The sequence below is a fragment of the Pararge aegeria genome, chromosome 23 (genome assembly GCF_905163445.1).
Source record: "Pararge aegeria chromosome 23, ilParAegt1.1, whole genome shotgun sequence".
NCBI classification, from domain to species: domain Eukaryota; kingdom Metazoa; phylum Arthropoda; class Insecta; order Lepidoptera; family Nymphalidae; genus Pararge; species Pararge aegeria.
The window spans coordinates 4,584,164-4,606,236 of NC_053202.1; the positions used below are offsets into that span (position 1 = coordinate 4,584,164).

A 22,073-nucleotide genomic window follows, 5' to 3' on the forward strand; every position below is an offset into this window, starting at 1 on the left:
AATCATCATAGAGTTTTTTTTTCATTTTTCTTCTATGTTCGACACATCACTAAGTCAGACGTGTCACGTCAGATTGACATTTGAAATGAGATGTCGATTGTGTTCGCAAAGTTTTGTTCAAAAGTAGAATTTAAAAGTGTTTTTATAGTGGAAGTACGTGAAATTGTTCTAAGAAATCGTCTAAAATGTTGACTAAATTTGAAACTAAATCAGCCAGAGTGAAGGGTATATCGTTCCACGCGAAAAGACCATGGGTTTTGGCGAGTCTCCACAATGGTGTGATACAACTTTGGGATTATCGTATGTGTACTTTGCTTGAGAAATTCGACGAGCACGATGGGCCGGTACGTGGTATCTGCTTCCATATCCAGCAGCCTCTCTTCGTTTCTGGCGGTGACGATTACAAGATAAAGGTACGTGCCGACATTTTTAGGACTCATTCTTTTTCTAGCTTGTATGACGTATTTTAACATGTTTTATGTTACAGCAATTATAATTATAAGTTCTTAATTATTAAGGGCCTCCGTAGTATACAATTGGGGATCCTGTAACATGATTTGTAGATAAAAGTATGGTTTACTATTCAGGTTACTAAGAAATATTAAATTCTATTTAAGCTGTATTTTGTATTATGTTTTGGTTAAATACTCTTAACGTTGCTGAACTAAGGGATAACCAGCTAGGTTATTGTAGCCCAAAGTAGTGTAACCCAAGCCTGCAGTAAGATCACACATGCTATTCTAAACTGTGTGCTATACTGTGGTCTATATAAAGCAAGCATTAATGTTTATTATGTGAGATACTACTGTACTTTTCTTTTTGTGGAATGTAATTTAGTAATTGCAGGCAAAATTTGCATCTGGATACTGCTTATTTTCAAAACACTTGGGTATATGGTAGGCCACATTTTGCTCTGGCTTATGCAATATGCAACTGAGGTTAAGAATATATCTAGTTTTGGTACTGTTCTGGTAAATATAAAGATATCTAGTACTCTGTGGGGAAAAGGCGGGTGTAAATGGGGACGTTAGGGATCCACCAAAAAATAACAACTTACTAGCAGTCATCTATCTATCTATCATGTAATGAGGCCCGCCTCAGCGGATGCACTTCGACTCTCCAGGATCTTTTGTGCTCAAAATACTAGCAGTTATACTTAGGTTATTATTATTTTTATCCAGCTATAAAAGTCATCTGATTACCCGTTCAAGATCTATCCCACTGGAATGGTGCATTATTCCAAATTGTAAAAGTAAATAATTTGTTAAAGAACTACTTTACTCACTATTTGCCAGGGAATTGGCAACCCACTTTACAATTGTTAATAAAAGTTAATAAAATACACAGGTTTGGAATTACAAGCAACGGAGATGTCTGTTCACTCTTCTTGGACATTTGGACTACATACGTGCAACATTCTTTCACCACGAGTACCCTTGGATCCTTAGTGCTTCTGATGATCAGGTGATTTAATTTCTTTTTGGTGTCTTTGGTTCATTGCAGAAGAAATCAAGAAGGATAATGTGATTCCAATTCCATGTAACTTTTGCTTATGCTGAAAAAGTTGTATAGGCAATATATTTGTCGAGAAATTCTATATTTTAATTGACCGCGTACATAAGTTTTTCTTTTATCATCAAAACCTATTGGATACTTGATAACCTACATTCTCTAGGCAGATAAGTGAGGACTCTTGGTAGGAGTGTGCAGAGAAATCTGAAAATCTATTAATTGTTATTTCCCATGTTGAATTAAGATTTAGTAGGTAATAGCCAGAGTAGGAAGATATAATTGTTTCCATATGACATCCTGCATGTCTTAAAAAGCTGTTCACAAACTGCATAAAAGGGGGGACTCTAAATTATGTCTGACTGATGTGGAAATCAATTTGGTAGCCGTTCACTTAACCTACTACTTATTATCGATTATGTGACAACTGTTTGAGTTGTCTGATTTATTAGCAAATGGTAATGTTTTGTTGAACTTTTATAGACAAGCCAAGCAAGCAAGGCGAACATGGACATAGGAACTTGCCTCTAAAGATTTACTTTTGTTTTACAGACAATAAGAATATGGAACTGGCAGTCACGTCAATGCATCAGCGTGCTAACAGGCCACAACCACTATGTCATGTGCGCACAATTCCATCCAACAGAGGACCTCATAGTCTCCGCCTCATTGGATCAGTCCGTCCGAGTATGGGACTTCTCTGGCCTGAGGAAGAAGAGCGTAGCTCCCGGCCCATCAGGGCTAGCTGAGCATTTGAGGAACCCGCAGGCAACTGATTTGTTTGGACAGGTAAATGTATGTTTCCTTTTATTATTTTTCTATGGGATACGGTCATGGTGTGGGCATTGAAAAAACAATAATCACTTTCCTCATCGAGCCATTTAACTTTCTGGAAATCTGACACACTATCATCTCACAGGTAATGCACCAAAACATATTCAATTCCTTATTAATATGTACAGCTATAGATCATGTGTCATACCAGTTATAACATCAATCCTTTTTACTCTCTTGACAAACATATTGCCAAGTAGTAGGAAAAATTGTTTTAAACACCCGGCTAAGTTTTTTGTGGGCTTCTTCTTAGACCAGGACGCGTTTGGAACCCTCGTAGCTTTAGTTTTAAGTTTACGAATGTGGTTATCGCCATCATCTCACTACCGTGTAATTCTTATGTACGCAACAAAAGTGCCACCTATGGGCGTACTTGAATAAAGATATTTTTGACTTTGGCTTTGAATTTGACTTTGTTTTGTAAACTGTTCAATTATTGGCAACATTTGTCATAGTAATATTTGGGTTACCTCTAGGCCCCATAGCAGATATCTTTACCTAAACTCTTAATATAAAATATATATTAAAAAAAAGATACGAAAGCCTAATCCAAACTTCACATTCTCCAGCTGTCCCATTGTTAAAAAAGTTATATATATAGTTAGCTCTCGCTTAGGTAGGTTAGATAGCTCAAATAGTTGGCCAAAAGTAGAATAGTGCCGAAATGTGGGCGTCGGCTCTACACCCGACGCGATTAAGAGGATTACGGATAGCTTAAACCTTTTTTTATTTCCATTGCATTTTTAAATTATATATACCTATTTATTCATTTTGAAAAGCTTTCCAAAATAGTCTGTGGAAAACATAAATATTTTGGAAAACTTTTTATAAAAACATTTAAAAATAAACTTTGTGTTACTTACTACAACAAAATGTTGCGTGTTACCTATAAAACCGGAAACTGAAAACGATACAGGTTTCTAATAAATTATGGCATTTGGTTTTGCATTGCTTAACTTGCCTGCTGTACATATAACTCTACTAAACACATTAAAGATTTGCTTTTTATAATACGCTACAAATTAGCCCTTGACTGCAATCTTACATGGTGATGAACGATGATGCAGTCTAAGATGTTGGCAGGCTAATCTGTTAGAGTTATGGCAGTTATATTTATCATCATCATATCAACCTATAACCGGACACCTATAATACAGGCACGGGTCTCTTTCCAAAATGAGAAGTCCACCACGGTGGCCGAGTGGGGTTGACTTTACACGCCTTTTACAGAACTTTTAGGCATGCAGGTTAGCTCACAATGTTTTCCTTCACTGTTGAAACCATTCATATTTTAATAGCTTAATTTAGAGGTGTGTGCAGGGATTCGAACTAGGCGCTTATTAACGAAATATTTAACGCATACCTCTGATCGGTTTCTACGTGGCATCGTACCGAAAAGTCAAATCTATTGGCAGTACAACAGTAGGTTGAGAGCTAGCCACAGAGCCAGAATAGACAAGATTGATCTTCTATATGTATAAAAGAGAGAGTGTGTGGGTATAGGCTCCGAAACGGCTGGACCGATTTCAATGAAACTTTCAGGGAATCTCCGGATTGACCTGGCGAGTAATCCTGTAAAGTTTGGTGACAATCGGAGCACTCCTATTTTTGAACTGTCAAACTGTCAAATACAGCTTTTATTTACTATGATGATATTCTATTGTTAGGTGTACATGGGTGTAGATAATAATCTTCACCCGCTCGAGAAGAGAATTGAAGAAAATGAATACGGAGAGAAATAAATTAATTAATATATTATGAGACTTAAATTAAAAATTTAACGATGTAAGTTTATTGTTTAAATAAAATAAAGCAAAGTCTAGCCCGGCGAAGCGGGCTGGGTACGCTAGTAAATAATAAATTCACTACGCTAGGGATGTCGACAACCGACTGCATATCATACTAATTCTAATAACTGCTGGAATCTCTTATATTGCTAAAAGAATAGCCTACCAACAATGGTTTATCGCATACCTACATTTTTAAGCATGATGACTGTTCTTTCGTTTATTTTAGTATTTAAGTACCTAATCTGTTATTCGACAAGGCTTAAGGGTGCAAATAACCTGTAAAATATGTTATATTTTTGTTTCAATAAATAAATAAAGAAAATATTTAGATAATTATTCAAATTGAATATTTTAAAACAAATGTGATAACCTAATAAAGGTTATATAGAGTCAACGTTGAAGATAGGCACATGCTCTAACGTGCTATTTTTGAAAACTGTTTAAGATAAACAATCCCACTCCACATTTCATCTAGTCTAACGTTAATGCAGCAGACGCCAAGATAGCTCTCGGATGGCGGATTTTTTCCGACTTACTTTGATACTTATTGTTCTATTTTCACCAATTTACACAATATCTCTATAAATCATAGCCTATGTGTTATTCTGATGTGTAACCTATATTACTGAAAATATTCTTCAAAATCCGTTCAGTAGTGTTCGCGTGAAAGACTTACACACATAGTTAAATCCTCACAAACTTTCAATTTTATAATATTAGTCGGACCATTGTTAAATTTTGGCTGCATTTATTCTAGGCCGATGCAGTTGTGAAGCATGTGTTGGAGGGACATGACCGTGGAGTTAACTGGGCTTCCTTCCACCCTACGCTGCCCTTAATAGTGTCTGGGGCTGACGATAGACAGGTCAAGCTGTGGAGGATGAACGATGCTAAGGTATGTATACATCATCCAATAGCCTCCATTGGCCAAGAAAAGTATGGCGTGTTTATCGCCATACTTTTCTTTTCTAAATGAATTAATTTAAAACCGTCCTTACTTTTCTTTCCCGCCAATCGATCTTGTCAAACTCGCGTCACCGCCATAGATGATATAGTTTTCATTGATAGTCTAGTAAATGCCATTATTCTATTTTCAAACCACAATGAATCTACTATCAATGAGTATACATACAAACTGTGGTTTATTTTATTTAGTGGTTTATAGATAAAGTGCGGTAATTTCCTATTTCTTACCTAGAAAGCATAGACTCTTGCCTTGAAGGCATTGAGGTTGTTTGTGGCAGGAAACACCGATGCCGGAAGATCGTACCAAACCTTAGCGGGGACTTATCGGAAAAGAGAAAGAAATGTGTTTCGTGCGTGTTGACTGAATGTCAACCACATAATTGCGATTTCGATTTATCTCTATATGCCCGTTTTCACTAACGCCTGACAAGGAAATGCCACAGTAAGTTACGCCTAATCAAAGCTGAGGCAACTCATGTAACCTAACTTGTCTTTGGTTCTTGCCACAAGGTGTGTTTGTGTTTGTATTATCATAGCTTTCATTTTTCGCATGGATATAAGGTTATTAAAAACAAAACCGAATTAATATTTTTTCATCTGTCAAGTGTCAGTTTACGAGTCCGCTAAACTCTACGATCGGCCGAATCGGTGTCGTAACTTAAGATGGCGCCTAACGGCGTTAGTCATCACATAGGAGTTCTAAGAATCACCTAAATCAGTAGGCATCCGTTTAAGGCGATTCCTAGTGTTAGTGAGAACGGGCATAAAAATGCAATCAATGCTCAAATTGCCAAGCATGTTGAGAAAAATGAATTTGTTCATTAAATTTTGACTGCCGACGGGCGCAGTGGGTCGCGACCCTGCTTTCTGAGTCCAAGGCCGTGGGTTCGATTCCCACTACTGGAAAATGTTTGTGTGATGAGCATTAATGTTTTTCAGTGTCTGGGTGTTTATCTGTATATTATAAGTATTTATGTGTATTATATTCATAAAAAAATATTCATCAGTACCCATAACACAAGCTACGCTTACTTTGGGGCTAGATGGCGATGTGTGTGTATTGTCGTAGTTTATTTATTATTATTATAATTATTTATTTATTATTATTATAATTATAATAATAATTATATGTATAATCTAAGTATTTATGTATATTGTTCATAAAAAATATTCATCAGTTATCTTAGTACCCATAACACAAGCTACGCTTACTTTGGAGCTAGGTGGCGATGTGTGTATTGTCGTAGTATTTTTATTATTTATTCATTAAATTCCACGTCCACAGGCTTGGGAAGTGGACACATGCAGAGGGCATTACAACAACGTGTCCTGCGCATTGTTCCACGCGCGGCATGAGCTCATACTGTCCAACAGCGAGGACAGGTCTATCAGAGTGTGGGACATGACCAAACGCACGTGCTTGCACACTTTTAGGCGGGAAAATGATCGGTGAGTATCATCATCATATCAACCATATAAGGTCTACAGTGGCGTAAACAGGATTAATGCATGCCCTAGCACGAATTATATAAATAATTAGGGTAGGCACTGCTTCTGTGCATATATGAAGTGCACGTCACTGCACGTCTATTTTCACACGCTATGGTTTTGCGTGCATCCAGCCACTGTATTTCCACTGGGGAATTTTGATTTAATCAAAACTTAAACAGTCTATATTTGCTATTAAGGTTTTGAAAACCTTTTGAGCGCAGTGGTAATCGCAGTGTCCCCGGTTCGATGATCGGCGGGGGCAATTTGGAACTAGGTTAATACAAACTGACATACTTGACGTTTTATTATTTTTATTCGTGTTTTTACCTACACTTGGTCGACAGTAGGAGACCCGTAGCCTAATTGGAAAAAGCGCTCAGGTCGCGATTGCCAGAGAGTCGCAGGTTCATAGCCTGTCGGTTCCGAAAATGGTTGTATGTTTTTTAAATTTATATATTTTTAATTCCTCCAAGTATAGGTAAAAACACTAATAAAAATAATATAATTATAAAAAAGCAATGTTCTCTTGATTCAAACGTGTCTCATTTAATATGGAACAGCAACGTTACCTACTAGATGACGCTACAGTCGGTATAGGACTGATCTTAAAGGCATATACTAATTTTCGGCATCGACGGTAGGAGACCCGTAGCCTAATTGGAAAAAGCGCTCAGGCCGCGATTGCCAGAGAGTCGCAGGTTCATATCCTGTCGGTTCCGAATTTTTTTTATATGCATTTTAAATTTATAAAATACTTGACGTTTTAAAAATGCTTATATTAGGCCTACTTGAATTTCTGGCCTTGTCGGTGGCTTCAGTCATGGCTAGTTATCACCGTACTGATAAAACCGTGCCGCCAAGCGATTTTGGATTCCCGATGCTGCGTAAAAGCCGACTAGGGTTATAATCCTAAAAAGTTTAGTATAACTGCCCTAACAACTTATTCCTTGCCCCCAATCTCGCCTTCTGGGATCCTGTCTAAGAAATGGTAGAACTCTCATGCCCTTGAGAACATTCTAGAAAACTTTCACATGCATGTTTCCTAACGATGTTTTCCTGCAACGTTGAAGCGAATGATATTTAATCGCTTCAATTAAAAACGCATGTAACTCCTAAAAGTTAGAGGCGATCGAACTCGGTCTCCCCGAAAGGCAAGGCGGAGTCTTGCCCACTAGTCTATCACCGCCTACGTAATAGTTGCATAAATAACAATTGCCCAAGGACACCATAAGGAACGTATAGGTGTACTTCAATTTATTTTAGCGAAATAACTGTAAATTATCAAAGTCAAAGTCAAAAATATCTTTATTCAAGTAGGCCCATAGGTGGCACATTTGATGCGTACATTACATGAGAATGACACGGTAGTGAGATGATGGCGATAACCATATTCGTAAACTTAAAACTAAAGCTACGAGGGTTCCAAACGGGTCCTAGTCTAAGAAGAACCCCACAACAAACTTAGCCGGGTGTTCTTTTTTGTTATCACCATCTAACATTGTCATTTAAAATTATAAGAAGAGCAACCTGGTTAGAGCAATAATTCACACCAAAGCTTTTTTATCGATTACGTAGTCCTTTATACTATAGTAGGACTTTTCTATTAGCTTACGTCTAATACAAACTTTGAACTTTTTAAGAGACATCTCCAAGATGTCAATGGGTAGTTTATTGTAGAATTGTATGCAATTTCCTTTAAACGAATTATGAATTTTATGTAACCTTGTTTATTGCACTGTTAGTTTATTCTTTCTTATTCTGTATACCAGGTATTGGGTACTAGCTGCACACCCGACTCTGAACCTGTTCGCTGCGGGCCACGACGTCGGCATGATACTCTTCAAGCTGCAGAGAGAGAGACCAGCGTACGCACTTCATAACAACATGCTGTTTTACATAAAGGACAGGTATGTTTATATATATTATATTAACCCATTACCGGTCCACTACAGGGCACGGGTCACCTCCCACAATGAGAAGGGTTATAGCCGTAGTCCACCACTCTGGCCCAGTGCGGATTGGTGGACTTCACGCGCCTTTCAGAACATTATGGGAGCTCTCCGGCATGCAGGTTTCCCCACCATGTTTTCTTTCACCGTTGGAGCAAATGATATTTTAATGACTCAAAACGCACATAACTTCGAAAAGGTGCGTGCTGGGATTCGAACTCGGTTCCTGAAAGTGAAGTCGAGTTCGTACCCAATGCGCTATCAACCTTTTCACGGCTTTAGAGGTACATCATGTGCCGTCTCTGAGACTTATCTGTGAAACCGAAACGCTCATAGTTTTTGTGTAAAACACAGCCATAGTTTTTACTGAAATAAATCAGATGCAGCCCTAAAATCACATGCAAAATTAAAATCAAATTACTACCGTCCATTCATTAGGTACGTGTCGCGTAGCGCAGTTACTGTGCGCGTGTCGATCTTTTATATTCAATAGGGTTGTCACAAGAAAAAAAATATGTTTCTTTTGATTTAATATTTTTACAGAGTTCCAACAGTATTTCGTAATTCGGTTACACGTTGTATAATTCAGCTTTTTTTTTTATTTGTAGACAACTCCGCAAATTGGACATGTCCACCAACCGGGATGCCCCCGTCATGCAGATCAAAGGCGGCGGCCGACATCAGCCTTACAGGTAATATATTTACTTTTATACCGACGTTGACGGCCGTCTGGTGCAGTGGGCAGCAGTGGCGTGCACTGAGTTATTTACCAGGCTATGCATACAGCAAGAAGTTTGCATCAAATGGCAGAAATCCTCCTCCTATACGAATTATATATAAATTTTAGGGTAGGCAGTGCTTTTGTGCATGTATGAAGTGCACGCTAATGGTGGGCAGCGACCCTGCTCTCTGAGTCCAAGGCCGTGGGTCCGATTACCACAACTGGAAATATGTTAGCATGCAGGTTTCCTAACAATGTTTTCCTTCACCGTTGAAAATATCGCTTATATTTTAATTACTTAAAACGCACATAATTTAGAAAAGTTAGAGGTGCGTGCTGGGATTCGAATTCGGCCCCCGACAGTGAAGTCGAGCTCCTACTGGGCTATCACCGCTTCAATTTTTTGTATTCCACTACGTAAGTTAGCCCTTGTCAGCAATCTCACCTAATGGTAAGTGATGATGCAGTCTAAGATGGTAGCGGGCTAACCTGTTAGGGAGCATGGTAGTCATACCCCTAATAGGTTTCTACGCGACATCGCACCGGAACGCTTAATCGCTTTGCAGCACGTCTTTATATATAATTTATTTTATAAATGCCGGAGATAACTTCCAGCATACTACGTTACCTATTTTTTTTTTTTTAATATTACTACACAAAGTACTATAATTAATACTCTTCGCATCCTGAAACTCACATGAGTTTTTTAAATTTATTGCATATATAATTTAAGTATGTGTTTATTTTTGTAATTCATTCAAAAATTTATGTTTTTGTTTGCGGCAATAGATGCGGCTAGTTTATGTCACAGCTTGATGGATCTTACAGCTTATACTCTCATGTCTCTCTTCTTATTCGTTTTTTCTCCTTCTAACTGACAATCTAGTTTTTTATTCGCAAATTGTGGCGGTCTTTAAGTGGGTCTACAATATTATATAAATAAGTTTTTTAATTTTTTAAGTTTTAAAAGAGTTATTGTAACCTGTTGATTGTCCATTAAATAAAAAAATTAATAAATAAATGACTTTGTATTTACGCAGTATGTCGCTGAACCACGCGGAGTGGTGTGTTCTGGTGACGTGGCGTATCGGAGACAGCAACACGTACGAGCTATACTCCGCGCCCCGAGACGGCATAGAGTCTAGTGCCACAACGCCGGAGCCGTTGCGAGGCCACGCAGCTTCCGCCGTGTGGGTCGCCAGAAACCGGTTCGCTGCTCTGGAGAAGAATAATCAGGTGTGTACAACTGTCTCATTGGTCAAGCATGTAAGATTTAGGTGGTGTATAGCTTTAAAAGGATTGTGTGCTTTTATGAAACCATGGTAAAAGTTAAATTTTTTTTCACATTAAATTAAAAAAAAAACATTAAAAAATTTTAGTTGAATGTCTAATTCAACTAAAAATTTTAGGAATTATAATCCATTAAGGGTATAAAAATCGCTTCGTCACTCTTAATTTTATTCTTGGAAAATTGGAATGATAACGGGAAATGATAAAAGTAGACTTGGTTAGAGACCAAATAGACCTAATATTTTTTGTTGAACTCTGTGTCTTTGATTATGACAAAAATTATACTTAACAATTAATTAGATTATATATACACATTAAAAAAAACTGAAAACAATATTTAATAATCGTTGCGTCATTTTGATCCGTTTATCAAATATTTTCAATCATTCTATTATCAATTCCATTTTCATGATGAGTTTCAGTTTATAAATGTAACCGATATTTCATCGAGCACTGGCACAAATAAGTAATACACTACACGGTCAGCTGAAGCGAGCGTCGGCTGCTCTGACGAGCACCTGTCACATTATCCCTACTCCGCGGCCGATCGTCACGCGACATGCAACACACAGGCGAAAAATTCTGAGACGATGTAATAAAAGTTTCACTTTAAAAAGCGTCAATGTTCAAATAACTTTAAGACCATCGATTTCCGCCCACACATGCAGTGCAGTAAATAAACTTGCAGTGCAGTACACTAGACTACACAAAATAAGCAATTAATTTATAGGAAATTGTATACAATTTTACAATAAATTACCGGTAGATATCACTAAAAAAGTTCAAAGTTTGTATTAAGCGAAAGCTTATAGAAAAGTCCTATTATAGTATAAAGGATTACGTAAACAATAAAAAAGCTTGGGTGTAAACAATTGCCAAACCAGGTTGCTTCTTAAATATTTTCTAATGACAATTTGAGATGGTGATAACAAAAAGAACACCCGGCTAAGTTTGTTGTGGGCTTCTTCTTAGACCAGTGTACGTTTGCAACCCTCGACTGATTACTTTTAAGTTTACGATTGTAGTTATCGCCATCACTACTCACTGCTATGTACACATTTTGTATATCATGATCATTCATTCACTGCCGCGTGCGGCAACAGCGACTGGTTCTGTTTTTTTTTTTAGATTAGATTACATGTAAGGACTTCGCTCATGCGCCATGATGTGACTTATATATCCTATTTTAGCACTAAATATGCGTGCACAGTGAGGACATATAATAGTACCGTCAACGTAGTTGTAGGAAAATAAAAATTTGTTGCATTTTTATCCCTATCATGTCCAAGCAAGGAATACGTCGAATTACCTTTAAGCCTGTATATAATACCATGAACTCACGATCTACCCTTTGAGTTAGGTGTATATTAAAATATCACTTGCTCTAACGGTGAAGGTGAACATCGGTTTAAGAGAATGACAACGATTTACCCCGTGTTCCAATACGCACAATACGCAACTTTTACCCAATATGCAACTTGTACCTAATACGCAACTTACCCAATACGGAGAACATTATGGAGAACTCTCAGGTTTCCTCACGATGATTTCGTTTACCGTTGAAGCAGGTGATATTTTACTACGCACATGAAGCGGTAAATAATTGCTTTAAACGTACATTACTCGGAAAAGTTAAGTGATGCGCGTCGGAGATCGAACTTAGCACCCTCTAACGGATGCCGAAGTCTTACCCATTACGTTAACGCTTTTTATAGCCCACCAACTCGCATTGAAGTAGCACGGAGAGTCGAAGCTTTTAATCCACACCTTTCGAGAACAGTCCTGTACCCAATAGTGGGATATTAACTTAATTTAATGAAGACTTCGTTGTTTACCCATATCTATGTTGCAGCTAGTGATAAAGAATCTCAAGAACGAGGTGTCAAAGAAGATCGCAACGCCCACTTGCGAGGAGATAATGTACGCGGGTACCGGCATGCTGTTACTGCGCGAGCCAGAATGTGTGCAGCTATTGGACGTTCAGCAGAAACGGACTATTGCTAGCGTAAGCCGATTATTGTATAGTGTTCAGCTAAATAACAAACTGTACTTACTCGACTGACTGACTCAACTGACTGACTCGACTGACTGCCTCGAATGACTGACTCGACTGACTGACTGCCTCGACTGACTGACTGACTCGACTGACTGCCTCGACTGACTGACTTGACTCGACTGACTGACTCGACTGACTGACTCGACTGACTGACTCGACTGCCTGACTCGACTGACTGACTCGACTTACTGACTCGACTGCCTGACTCGAGTGACTGACTCGACTGACTGACTCGACTGACTGACTCGACTGAATGACTCTACTGACTGACTCGACTGACTGACTTGACTTACTCACTCGACTGTCTCACTCGACTGTCTCACTCGACTGTCTCACTCGACTGTATGACTCGACTGTATGATTCGACTGTATGACTACTGACTGACTCAACGGACTGACTCGACTGATTGATTCAACTGACTGACTCGACTGACTGACTCGACTGACTGACTCGACTGACTGACTCGACTGACTGACTCGACTGACTGTCTCGAATGACTGACTCTACTGACTGACTGACTCGACTGACTGACTCGACTTTCTGCCTCGACTGACTGCCTCGACTGACTGCCTCGACCGACTGCCTCGACCGACTGACTGACTCGACTGACTGCCTTGACTGACTCGACGGACTGACTCGACTGACTGACTCGACTGACTGACGCATTTCACACTTCTCTAGTACTTCACGTGTATGTATTTAGTATTTAAACGTTTTCTTCGCAGGTAAAAGTGTCCAAATGCCGCTACGCTATCTGGAACTCTGATATGACATTGGTAGCGCTTTTGGCCAAGCACACGGTCACAATCTGCACAAAGAAGTTGGAACAGCTCTGCTCGATAACAGAAGGCGCGCGGGTCAAATCGGGTGCTTTCGACGACTCTACGCCGCAACCAGTGTTCATCTACACCACGGCCAACCACATCAAGTACTGCTGTAAAGATGGGTAAGTAATTGCAGGCCGACTTTCACTGGAACTGATAGTCAAGACTCGGGGCTCGTTCTAGGGCTCGATTCAGCCGCCATGCGGCGAACTCAACCTTTTAACTTAAATTTAAGGGTAATTGTATATCATTTTGAATTTGTATTGTTCACGCCGTTCATCATACTCGCCGCTAGATGGCGTCGTACGGACAATAGGGACGAGCCAATGATCATGATAAGTGACATTTGACATATGACATCTGACATATGATATCTGAGTTATGACATCTGGACATATGACGTTTTTCCGTGATTGACTAACAAACATCCACGCTCACATTAATAATATTAGTAGGATATTAGTAGGATTGTTGGCTTCGACTCAAAAAAAAAAACAAATTTCATTTATCTCAAGTAGGCCTAATTATAATATAAGCACTTTTGAAACGTCAAGTATGTCTGTTTGTAGTGACTCTACCAAGAAGAAGCCGGCAAAAAACTCAGCAGTTGGTCTTTTCCAACATCGTTTTACGATTTAACAATCTTTGTTCTATCTTGTGTGAGATGAAAGCGGAGCGGCTTGCTTCCAGGCAACCTTGTCATCAAGAACATCAATAGTATGCAGAAAGACTTTAAAATCACTGTACTTTAAAGTCTTTCGGCAATTTGTGCACAGAAGGTTAGCTTATTGTTTAGCCAAGCCGACACGCAGAAACGATGTCCACAGCAATTCGGCTAATATCAAAACGACTCTGACTCATCATCACCTCAACCAATTGACGTCCACTGCTGGACAGAGGTCTTTTGCAATGAGTTCCACAATACACGGTCCTGGGCCGCTTGCCTCCAACGCCTCCAACAGCTCCCAGCGACTCGCCCGATGGCATCTGTCCATCTCGTTGGGGGCCGACCTACGCTGCGTTTCCTGGCGCGGGGTCGCCATTCAAGCACCTTAAGACCCCAACGTCCATCGGTTCTCCGAGATATTGCCCCGCCCATTGCCACTTTAGCTTCGCGACTCGCTGAGCTATGTCGGTTACACTAGTTCTTCTACGGATCTCCTCATTTCTGATTTGATCACATAATTAGACTCTGACTTTGAGTTATCGAAAATAGACTGCCTTCATCGTCATTACAACCTATGGACGTCCGCTGCTGGACATACGGTCTTTTATTGGGAGTTCTCGAGTTAAAAAAATTCTTCCTTCACAGCGACTACGGCATCATACGTACGCTAGACGTCCCCGTGTACGCAGTCAAAGTGATTGCGAGTGAAACTGGAGCGAAGGTCGTTTGCCTTGACCGCGAGGCTCGACCGAAAGTGCTTAACATCGACCCCACTGAGTACAGGTTAGTTATTATTTTTTTTTTTTGATTATTCCACTACAAGTTAGCCCTTGTCTGCAATTTCACCCGACCGACAATGACAAGCAATTTGCCACTATATATTTTATAGATTAGCTCGAATAGTGGTATGGTTTTAATATAAATTGACGGCCGATTGGCGCAGTGGGCAGCGACCCTGCTTTCTGGGTCAAAGGCCGTGGTTTTGATTCCCACAGGTAATTGGTAAGTGACGATGCAGTCTAAGATGGTAGCGCCTAATCCTTTAGGGAGTATGGTAGTCATACCCATAATCGGTTTCCAAGCGACACCGCACCGGAACACTAAATCGCTTAGCGGCACGTCTTTGTCGATAGGGTGGTAACTAGCAACGGCCACAGCCTCTTACCAGAGCAGACCAGAGAAAATTAAAGAAATTATAAATTCCAAAATGGCCCCTGCCGGAATCGGCATTATAAATTATAATGACTACGATTAATGATTGATGCAGTTAACATTTAATGACTAAAAAATAATGCAACAAATTATTTATTAATTTCTTCTTCGGCGTTTAAATAAACTACTACACAACAACAACAACTCTATGAAGCACAAAAGATTTGTAGGTTATGTTTTAGATCTCAATATTTTATAAATAAGAACATACTCTAGTAAACTGGCTGTAGGTAAGTCTGTAATTATCATGCCCTAGGTTATCTTAATCGTTGTAATGGTAAATTCGGACAATATATGGAGAATATAATACATTAAAATCATATAATTACATTAATTATGTTATATAAATAATATTTATGAAAAAAAAAAACCTGCATTTTTAAAATGTTGAAAATTTTTTTTCAACTAAATTTAAAAAATAGAAAAAAAAATAATTGTAGAATTGATTGAACGACGAACTTCGAAAAAATAACTATTTTATACAAAAAACGCGATTATTTCATAGAAGCGATCATGTTAAATTTTTTTTTATTTATTTTTTTAAAAAATTCAATTAAAAACAAAAATTTTGAAAAAAAAACGACGAGCAATTTTCTTGAAAGCTTCATAACTTTTTTTGGGTTGAATGAAAAAATGTTAAAAAATTCTGAAAAACGTCTTTCATCGAGTAGAAAAAGCTAATTTCAGTGAAATCTAAAGGGGTAAGGTTCAAAAGTGGTCGATTTGGCATGGAATACCCCATACATAAATACTTATAATATACATATAAACACCCAGACACTGAAAAACATTCATGCACATCACACAAACATTATCCAGTAGTGGGAATCGAACCCACGGCCTTGGGCTCAGAAAACAGCGTCGCTGCATACCGCGCCAATCGGGCGTCAAAAAATGTCAGGCCGTAATGTCAGTAATGTCGGGTGGGAGGCTACGGCCGTGACTCTAACACCCGACCGACAATGACAAGCAATTTGCCACTATATATTATTTATAAAAAAATAAAAAACAAACATATAACGTAGATACGCAACCGGTTTAATCTCTTATCCGGTTTAAACCGGTTTAATCGCTTTCATATTGCGTCGATGTGAGTTATCTAGTTATGAAAATTGACCAGTTTTTAACCGTGCCTTGTTTATAAACAGGTTCAAACTAGCTCTAGTGACTCGGCAGTACGATCAAGTTCTGCACATGGTTCGAACTGCCAAGCTGGTAGGACAGAGCATCATTGCTTATCTACAGGAAAAGGGTAAGTAAACAAAAGAAAAAATCTTGGTGTTTGGAAGCAAATAAGAAGTTATACTACGGTTTAATCGCAAAATATCTCGTTAATGTATTTAAAAAAAGAATTGAGTTAGATAATAGATGTTATCAAATAAAAATAACAATGTCTCTAGACTCATCCACAATAAAATCCTATAACAAAACTCGCAGCACTCAGTTTAACTCAAGCGTGGGCTTTGTAGAAATAAAATACAATCTTGCATAGAAAATATGCATGTAGCAATGTTTAAGCAAAAAAAAAATATGTATATGGCACGATTAAAATAAAAATGTTATTTCACTCTTATTTGTATACCCCATCATTAACATATACAAGAATAAAATAAAAAAAGAAACATGAAGTATTGGATAGTAGAAGTTAATTTGCGGAAATCTTGAAAATTAAGCCTAATTTGCTATACCGAGCGAAAAGCAGCGGAATCTGTATTGTGTAATTTATAATTTCTTCAATCCTTATACTCCACACCAAACAGATCTTCGGCAATGTACCCTCTACACACTTTTCGCTCCAAAACCGTAGATTTTCAATTTTTAATGACGACATTTATCATGCTTTGATTATGTTTATTTTTATTATCTATATGTTCATAAGTATTTATGTATGTTTGAGTATATATATATTACTTTATTATTTTATATTTATTTATTATATTTTTCTTATTTGTGCAATTTTGTTTATGTATTTGTATTTAGCTATTTGAATGTAGGTTTATAATAATTTTACACCACCTGTCCGCTCTCGCTCATCTTGTCCTAATCCAAAAGTTGCCTGGCAGAGATCGCTACTAAGCGATAAGGCCGCCCTTTGTATTCTACTTCTGTTTTGTATTTCTATTGTTTTTTTTTCCTAACTTCATTGTGGTGTAAAAATAAAGAGTTAAATAAATAAATTCTCAGGAGATGTTGACTTTACAATTATTCATTGTTTCCCGAATCCGAGTTGGATTCGGCGCGGCGGTTCGTCTTTTTCATAACATATTATAACATATTTCAGACTTCAAGGTTACTTCTTTACAATTGGTGATTTTCCTAGTGGCTTGATGTTAGAAAAGAGCATCTGCTTGCTGAGTTACGTGCCGGGTACTCCTCGTTAGAATCTGCTTACCGAACCTGTGGCAGAGTCACCACTTGACGGTCCTTGACGTGGTCAAAAATGCTTTATTAATAAGCCTACTTTAAGTAAATTAATTTTTAATTTTTATATTAATTCATCCTTCCATGCATAAGTTCTTTAAAATATAGTTCATCAGGCGTTCTGCGGCTTTATATGTTTACATTTATTTTAAACTTGTTTCACTAGGTTACCCCGAAGTGGCCCTACATTTTGTCAAGGACGCTCGAACGCGGCTGTCATTGGCCCTGCAGTGCGGTAACATCGAAGTGGCGCTGGAAGCAGCTAAAAGCCTCGACGAACCGGACGCTTGGGACAAGCTCGCTCAAGCCGCTCTGTCTACTGGGAACCATCAGGTATATTGCTCTACAGCTGCCGTAGCCTTCATCACCATTATATCAACCCATTAACGTCAGGGCACGGGTCCTCACCCACAATGAGAAGGGGTTAAGGCCGTAGTCCACCACGCTGGCCCAGTGCGAATATATGGACTCCACACACCTTTGAGAACATTATGGAGAACTCTCAAGCATGCCGGTTTCCTCGCGATATTTTCCTTCAACGTAGAAGTGTGCTGGGGCTATCAGCTCCTTGGTCTACCAAAACATACCTTGTTACTGACAAAAACCATTTTGTTTTTCAAACTCATCGCAACTATACTAGAAACACTCGTTTGTTCGTAGATTGTGGAGATGTGCTACCAGCGCACGAAGAACTTCGAGAAGCTGTCGTTCCTGTACCTCATCACGGGCAACCTGGAGAAACTGGGCAAGATGATGAAGATTGCGGAGATCAGAAAGGACGTGTCCTCGCAGTTCCAGGGCGCGATGCTCTTGGGTGACGTTTGCGAGAGGATCCGACTTCTGAAGAATGCTGGACAGGTGACTTTTGATTGTTTACTTATGCCTACGTGTGCCTATGCAGTAGTAGAGCGTTTTGTTTAGCAGTAGTAGTGGAGACTACTGTGTTAGCGATCGAGCCCCAGGGCGTCATACGAAGTACTGAGATACGCCGCGAGCCGCCGCCATCTTCTGTGCTCTAGAAAATCGAAAAAATAATCGGTTCAGCGGTATTTTATTTTATTTTATTTTGTGTGCCTATCCGCCTATCTATTTCAACTAGCTAGGTTAAATGCTCGGGCGCCGTTAATAATTTCTAAACTTGTAAGTGTGCTTAAAAAGGTTGGGAACCCCTGGTCAAGTGCTTAGTTCGCCCTTGTATGCAATTTAACCTGTAGTAACATTGGTGATGATGCAGTATTAAATGGTAGCGGGTATGTATGGGTGGAACACATAGCTCGGAGAACCGATGGACGTTGGGGTTCTAAGGTGTTGGAGTGGCGACCCCGCACCGGTAAGCGCAGCGTTGGTCGACCCCCAACCAGGTGGATAGACCACATCAAACGAGTCGCGGGGAGCCGCGACGGAACTCCCTACAAAAGACCTTTGTCCAGTAGTGGACGTCAATCGGTTGATTTGATGATGATGGAAACTAGAAATATTAAATCCATAGCTCTAATCGGTTTCTACGCGACATCACAGCTCGTTCCCGCGGAAGAATCGCACGGTACTCACAAGTGATACTAGATTTTACTTGACAGCCGATTGGCGAAGCGGGCAGCGACCCTGCTGTCCATCTGAGTCCAAGGCCGTAGGTTCGATTTCCACAACCAGAAAATGTATGTGCGATGAACATGAATGTTTTTCAGTGCCTGGGTGTTTATATGTAAATAATAAGTATTTAAGTAAATTATTCATAAAAATATTCATCAGCCATCTTAACATCAGTACACATAACACAAGCTACGCTTATTTTGGGGCTAGATTGCGATATGTGTACTGTCGTAGTATATTTATTTATTATTTAGTTATTAGTATGTTCTGCAATATTCTTACTATAGTAAAACTTATTTCTTCCAGCTCTCCCTCGCATACTTGACCGCAATCAATCACAATCAACTCGACGAGGCGGAACCTCTGAAGGCAGCGTTGGAAGCTGCCAACTTGCCTATACCCAAATCCAACCCCGACGGTTGCTTCCTGCGACCACCTCTGCCGTTGCTGAGGGCTCAACCCAACTGGCCGCTGCTCGCTGTTTCTAAGTAAGACACCAATGCCGGTTTTCACTAAAGGCTAGGCATCCCTTAAATCGAATGGCTTATGATTTTGGCGATGTCTATAGGAAGAAAACGTTGCGTCAACTCTTAGGTGATAACTATTTTTGAACGGTTGATGTATGCGTAGGAATATCCTTAGAGTAGTTACTTATTAAATTTATTAATATTGGGTACGTCATTCAACTAGTCAAGTCCCACTGACTTAGTGACGTGTTTACAGGGTATGCACAGGGTATCCATGGTATCTTAAGGATAGGCATTGTAAGAGCTATAAAAAGCCTACCCTTAAGTATTTATAACTCGTACTGGAGATTTTCTTCATCTTATATCATCTGCTTAAGCCATCAAGCCTTTTCATTTGATAGTCATATTGCGATTTGGTAGTGGCTGCCATCTTGGACCGATTTTTATGAAACATAGCTAAGAACACTCGTGAATAATTTACCAGTCAACCCAAAATAAAAGACAACACACACACACACACACACTCTTACATACACATACATACACACACACTCGCACACACACACACACACACTCGCACGCACACATACACACTGCACGCACGCACAGCACGCAAACACACACACGCACGCACACACACACTAACAGACAACACACACGCACGCACACACACACTGACACACACACTCACACACACACTCACACACGCACACTCACACACACACACTCAAACACACACTCACGCATGACCCCACATACGGCACGCAGACACACACACACAGACACCCAATCACGTGAAACTTGTAACACCCCATCATTATTGCGTCGGTGTTTTAAAATAGGCCTTACTAGCCACGTAAATATAATTCGACTTATATGTAGAGGGTAAAGAATATATAAGCTAAAAGTTATGTTAACTTGTAGGAGTTTCTTCGAAGTGGCGGGCGGAGCTCGAACGGCGGCGGACGCGAGCGCGGTGGGCGCGGTCGCCGACGTGGCGGGCGACGAACCGTTAGAAGCGGCCGGAGCTTGGGGCGACGACGACGATGTGTTGCAAGAGAATAAGGTAAACACGTCCGCATCTTTAATCTGTCGGAATCGGTTGCTCTATAGACGACACTATAGTTAGCCATGCAGACTATATGGTCTTGCTGAGTCCATCAGTGCACTTAGGAAGCTCCAACAATATTTTGAAATATTAACCAATAAATGGGAAAATCCCTTTATGGAGCTCTGGGTGGGTACACGCTCATACACCAAGTGCTTAGTGGGGTACTTACCTTAGTTAGGAGATTCCTAATTATTTATCATTTATAGGTTTGGCCAATTTTAATTTTCAATACAGTAAAAATCTTATTTACTATATTGAAAATTAAAATTGGGATTGTTTTAGCTATGGATTTTTATCTGAATTAAACGTTATTATTATTATTATGCACATTTTTATATACAGGGTCAAATAAAACATACCAGAAAGCTCTCGGCCTTTTAGTCCTTATCATTAAACTAACAACTTTCCTTTAAGGGTTTTGTGAAATTCAGTATTATTTTTTTTCATACAAAAACTAATAATGCATGTTAATTCTGTAAAGTGACAATACACTGTGAAACCAAATACATGTGATCAGCGAAATTAATTTTCATTACAATCAAATAATATTTTAAACAATGTTTCTAAATAAAAAAATATTATTTATTATTATTCACGATTCGACAACGTTGATAAAGCACGATAGAGTAATAGTTCGCGCGATGTTATATTACAGAGTAGAAACAAGTAGAGTATGTTGAACATTGAAATATTTAACAAAATATCGAGTAAACAAAAAAAGTGAAACAAAAGTTGTTAGTTTTAATATAAACAAATACATGCCGAGAGCTATTTGGTATTTTTTATTTAACCATACATTCAGCTTCAGCACATTCAGCACATGTTTCAGAGTTTTTCAGTTGGAATTTTTGGTAGGTCTTTTAGTCAGTCTAAAGTAGATACTTAACGAAATAAAAAAAAAAATGTAAATTTTAAATACAATGCGCGCGGGCAGCTTTTTCTCTAAAACTTCAAATACAGATCACGACTTAGTCAAAATACCTGTGTAGCCCGCGACAGTGTGGCGAGTGAGTGTTGCGTTGCATCTCTTTTTCTCGAAATTAGGGCGCCAACATCACAAGTCGGCTCAGCATGCCTATTCAGTCAATTTAGGTCTTAAATCATTTGCCACAGAACCAACACAGATAAAACTTGGGTTGTCTGTGACGTTCACCTCGAAGAGTATACACTTTGG

At 39.0% G+C, this 22,073-nt stretch overlaps 1 protein-coding gene across 2 annotated transcripts in view; it reads left to right on the forward strand.

Annotated features, from left to right (window-relative positions):
* Nucleotides 1-70: 70 nt before the first annotated feature.
* Nucleotides 71-22,073, forward strand: part of LOC120634134 (coatomer subunit alpha) — a 28,256-nt gene continuing 6,253 nt past the window's right edge. The window contains exons 1-16 of one of the 2 annotated variants that reach the window (XM_039904536.1): nucleotides 71-413; nucleotides 1,348-1,464; nucleotides 2,062-2,304; nucleotides 4,891-5,028; nucleotides 6,385-6,548; nucleotides 8,360-8,497; nucleotides 9,148-9,231; nucleotides 10,301-10,496; nucleotides 12,403-12,555; nucleotides 13,333-13,553; nucleotides 14,744-14,881; nucleotides 16,459-16,562; nucleotides 17,898-18,064; nucleotides 18,392-18,589; nucleotides 19,628-19,809; nucleotides 20,713-20,854. In XM_039904536.1, coding sequence (XP_039760470.1) covers nucleotides 186-413; nucleotides 1,348-1,464; nucleotides 2,062-2,304; nucleotides 4,891-5,028; nucleotides 6,385-6,548; nucleotides 8,360-8,497; nucleotides 9,148-9,231; nucleotides 10,301-10,496; nucleotides 12,403-12,555; nucleotides 13,333-13,553; nucleotides 14,744-14,881; nucleotides 16,459-16,562; nucleotides 17,898-18,064; nucleotides 18,392-18,589; nucleotides 19,628-19,809; nucleotides 20,713-20,854 — 2,613 coding nt within the window. In that variant the 5' untranslated portion in view covers nucleotides 71-185. The remainder of the gene's footprint in view (nucleotides 414-1,347; nucleotides 1,465-2,061; nucleotides 2,305-4,890; nucleotides 5,029-6,384; nucleotides 6,549-8,359; nucleotides 8,498-9,147; nucleotides 9,232-10,300; nucleotides 10,497-12,402; nucleotides 12,556-13,332; nucleotides 13,554-14,743; nucleotides 14,882-16,458; nucleotides 16,563-17,897; nucleotides 18,065-18,391; nucleotides 18,590-19,627; nucleotides 19,810-20,712; nucleotides 20,855-22,073) is intronic. The other variant, XM_039904537.1, reaches the window with a different exon arrangement.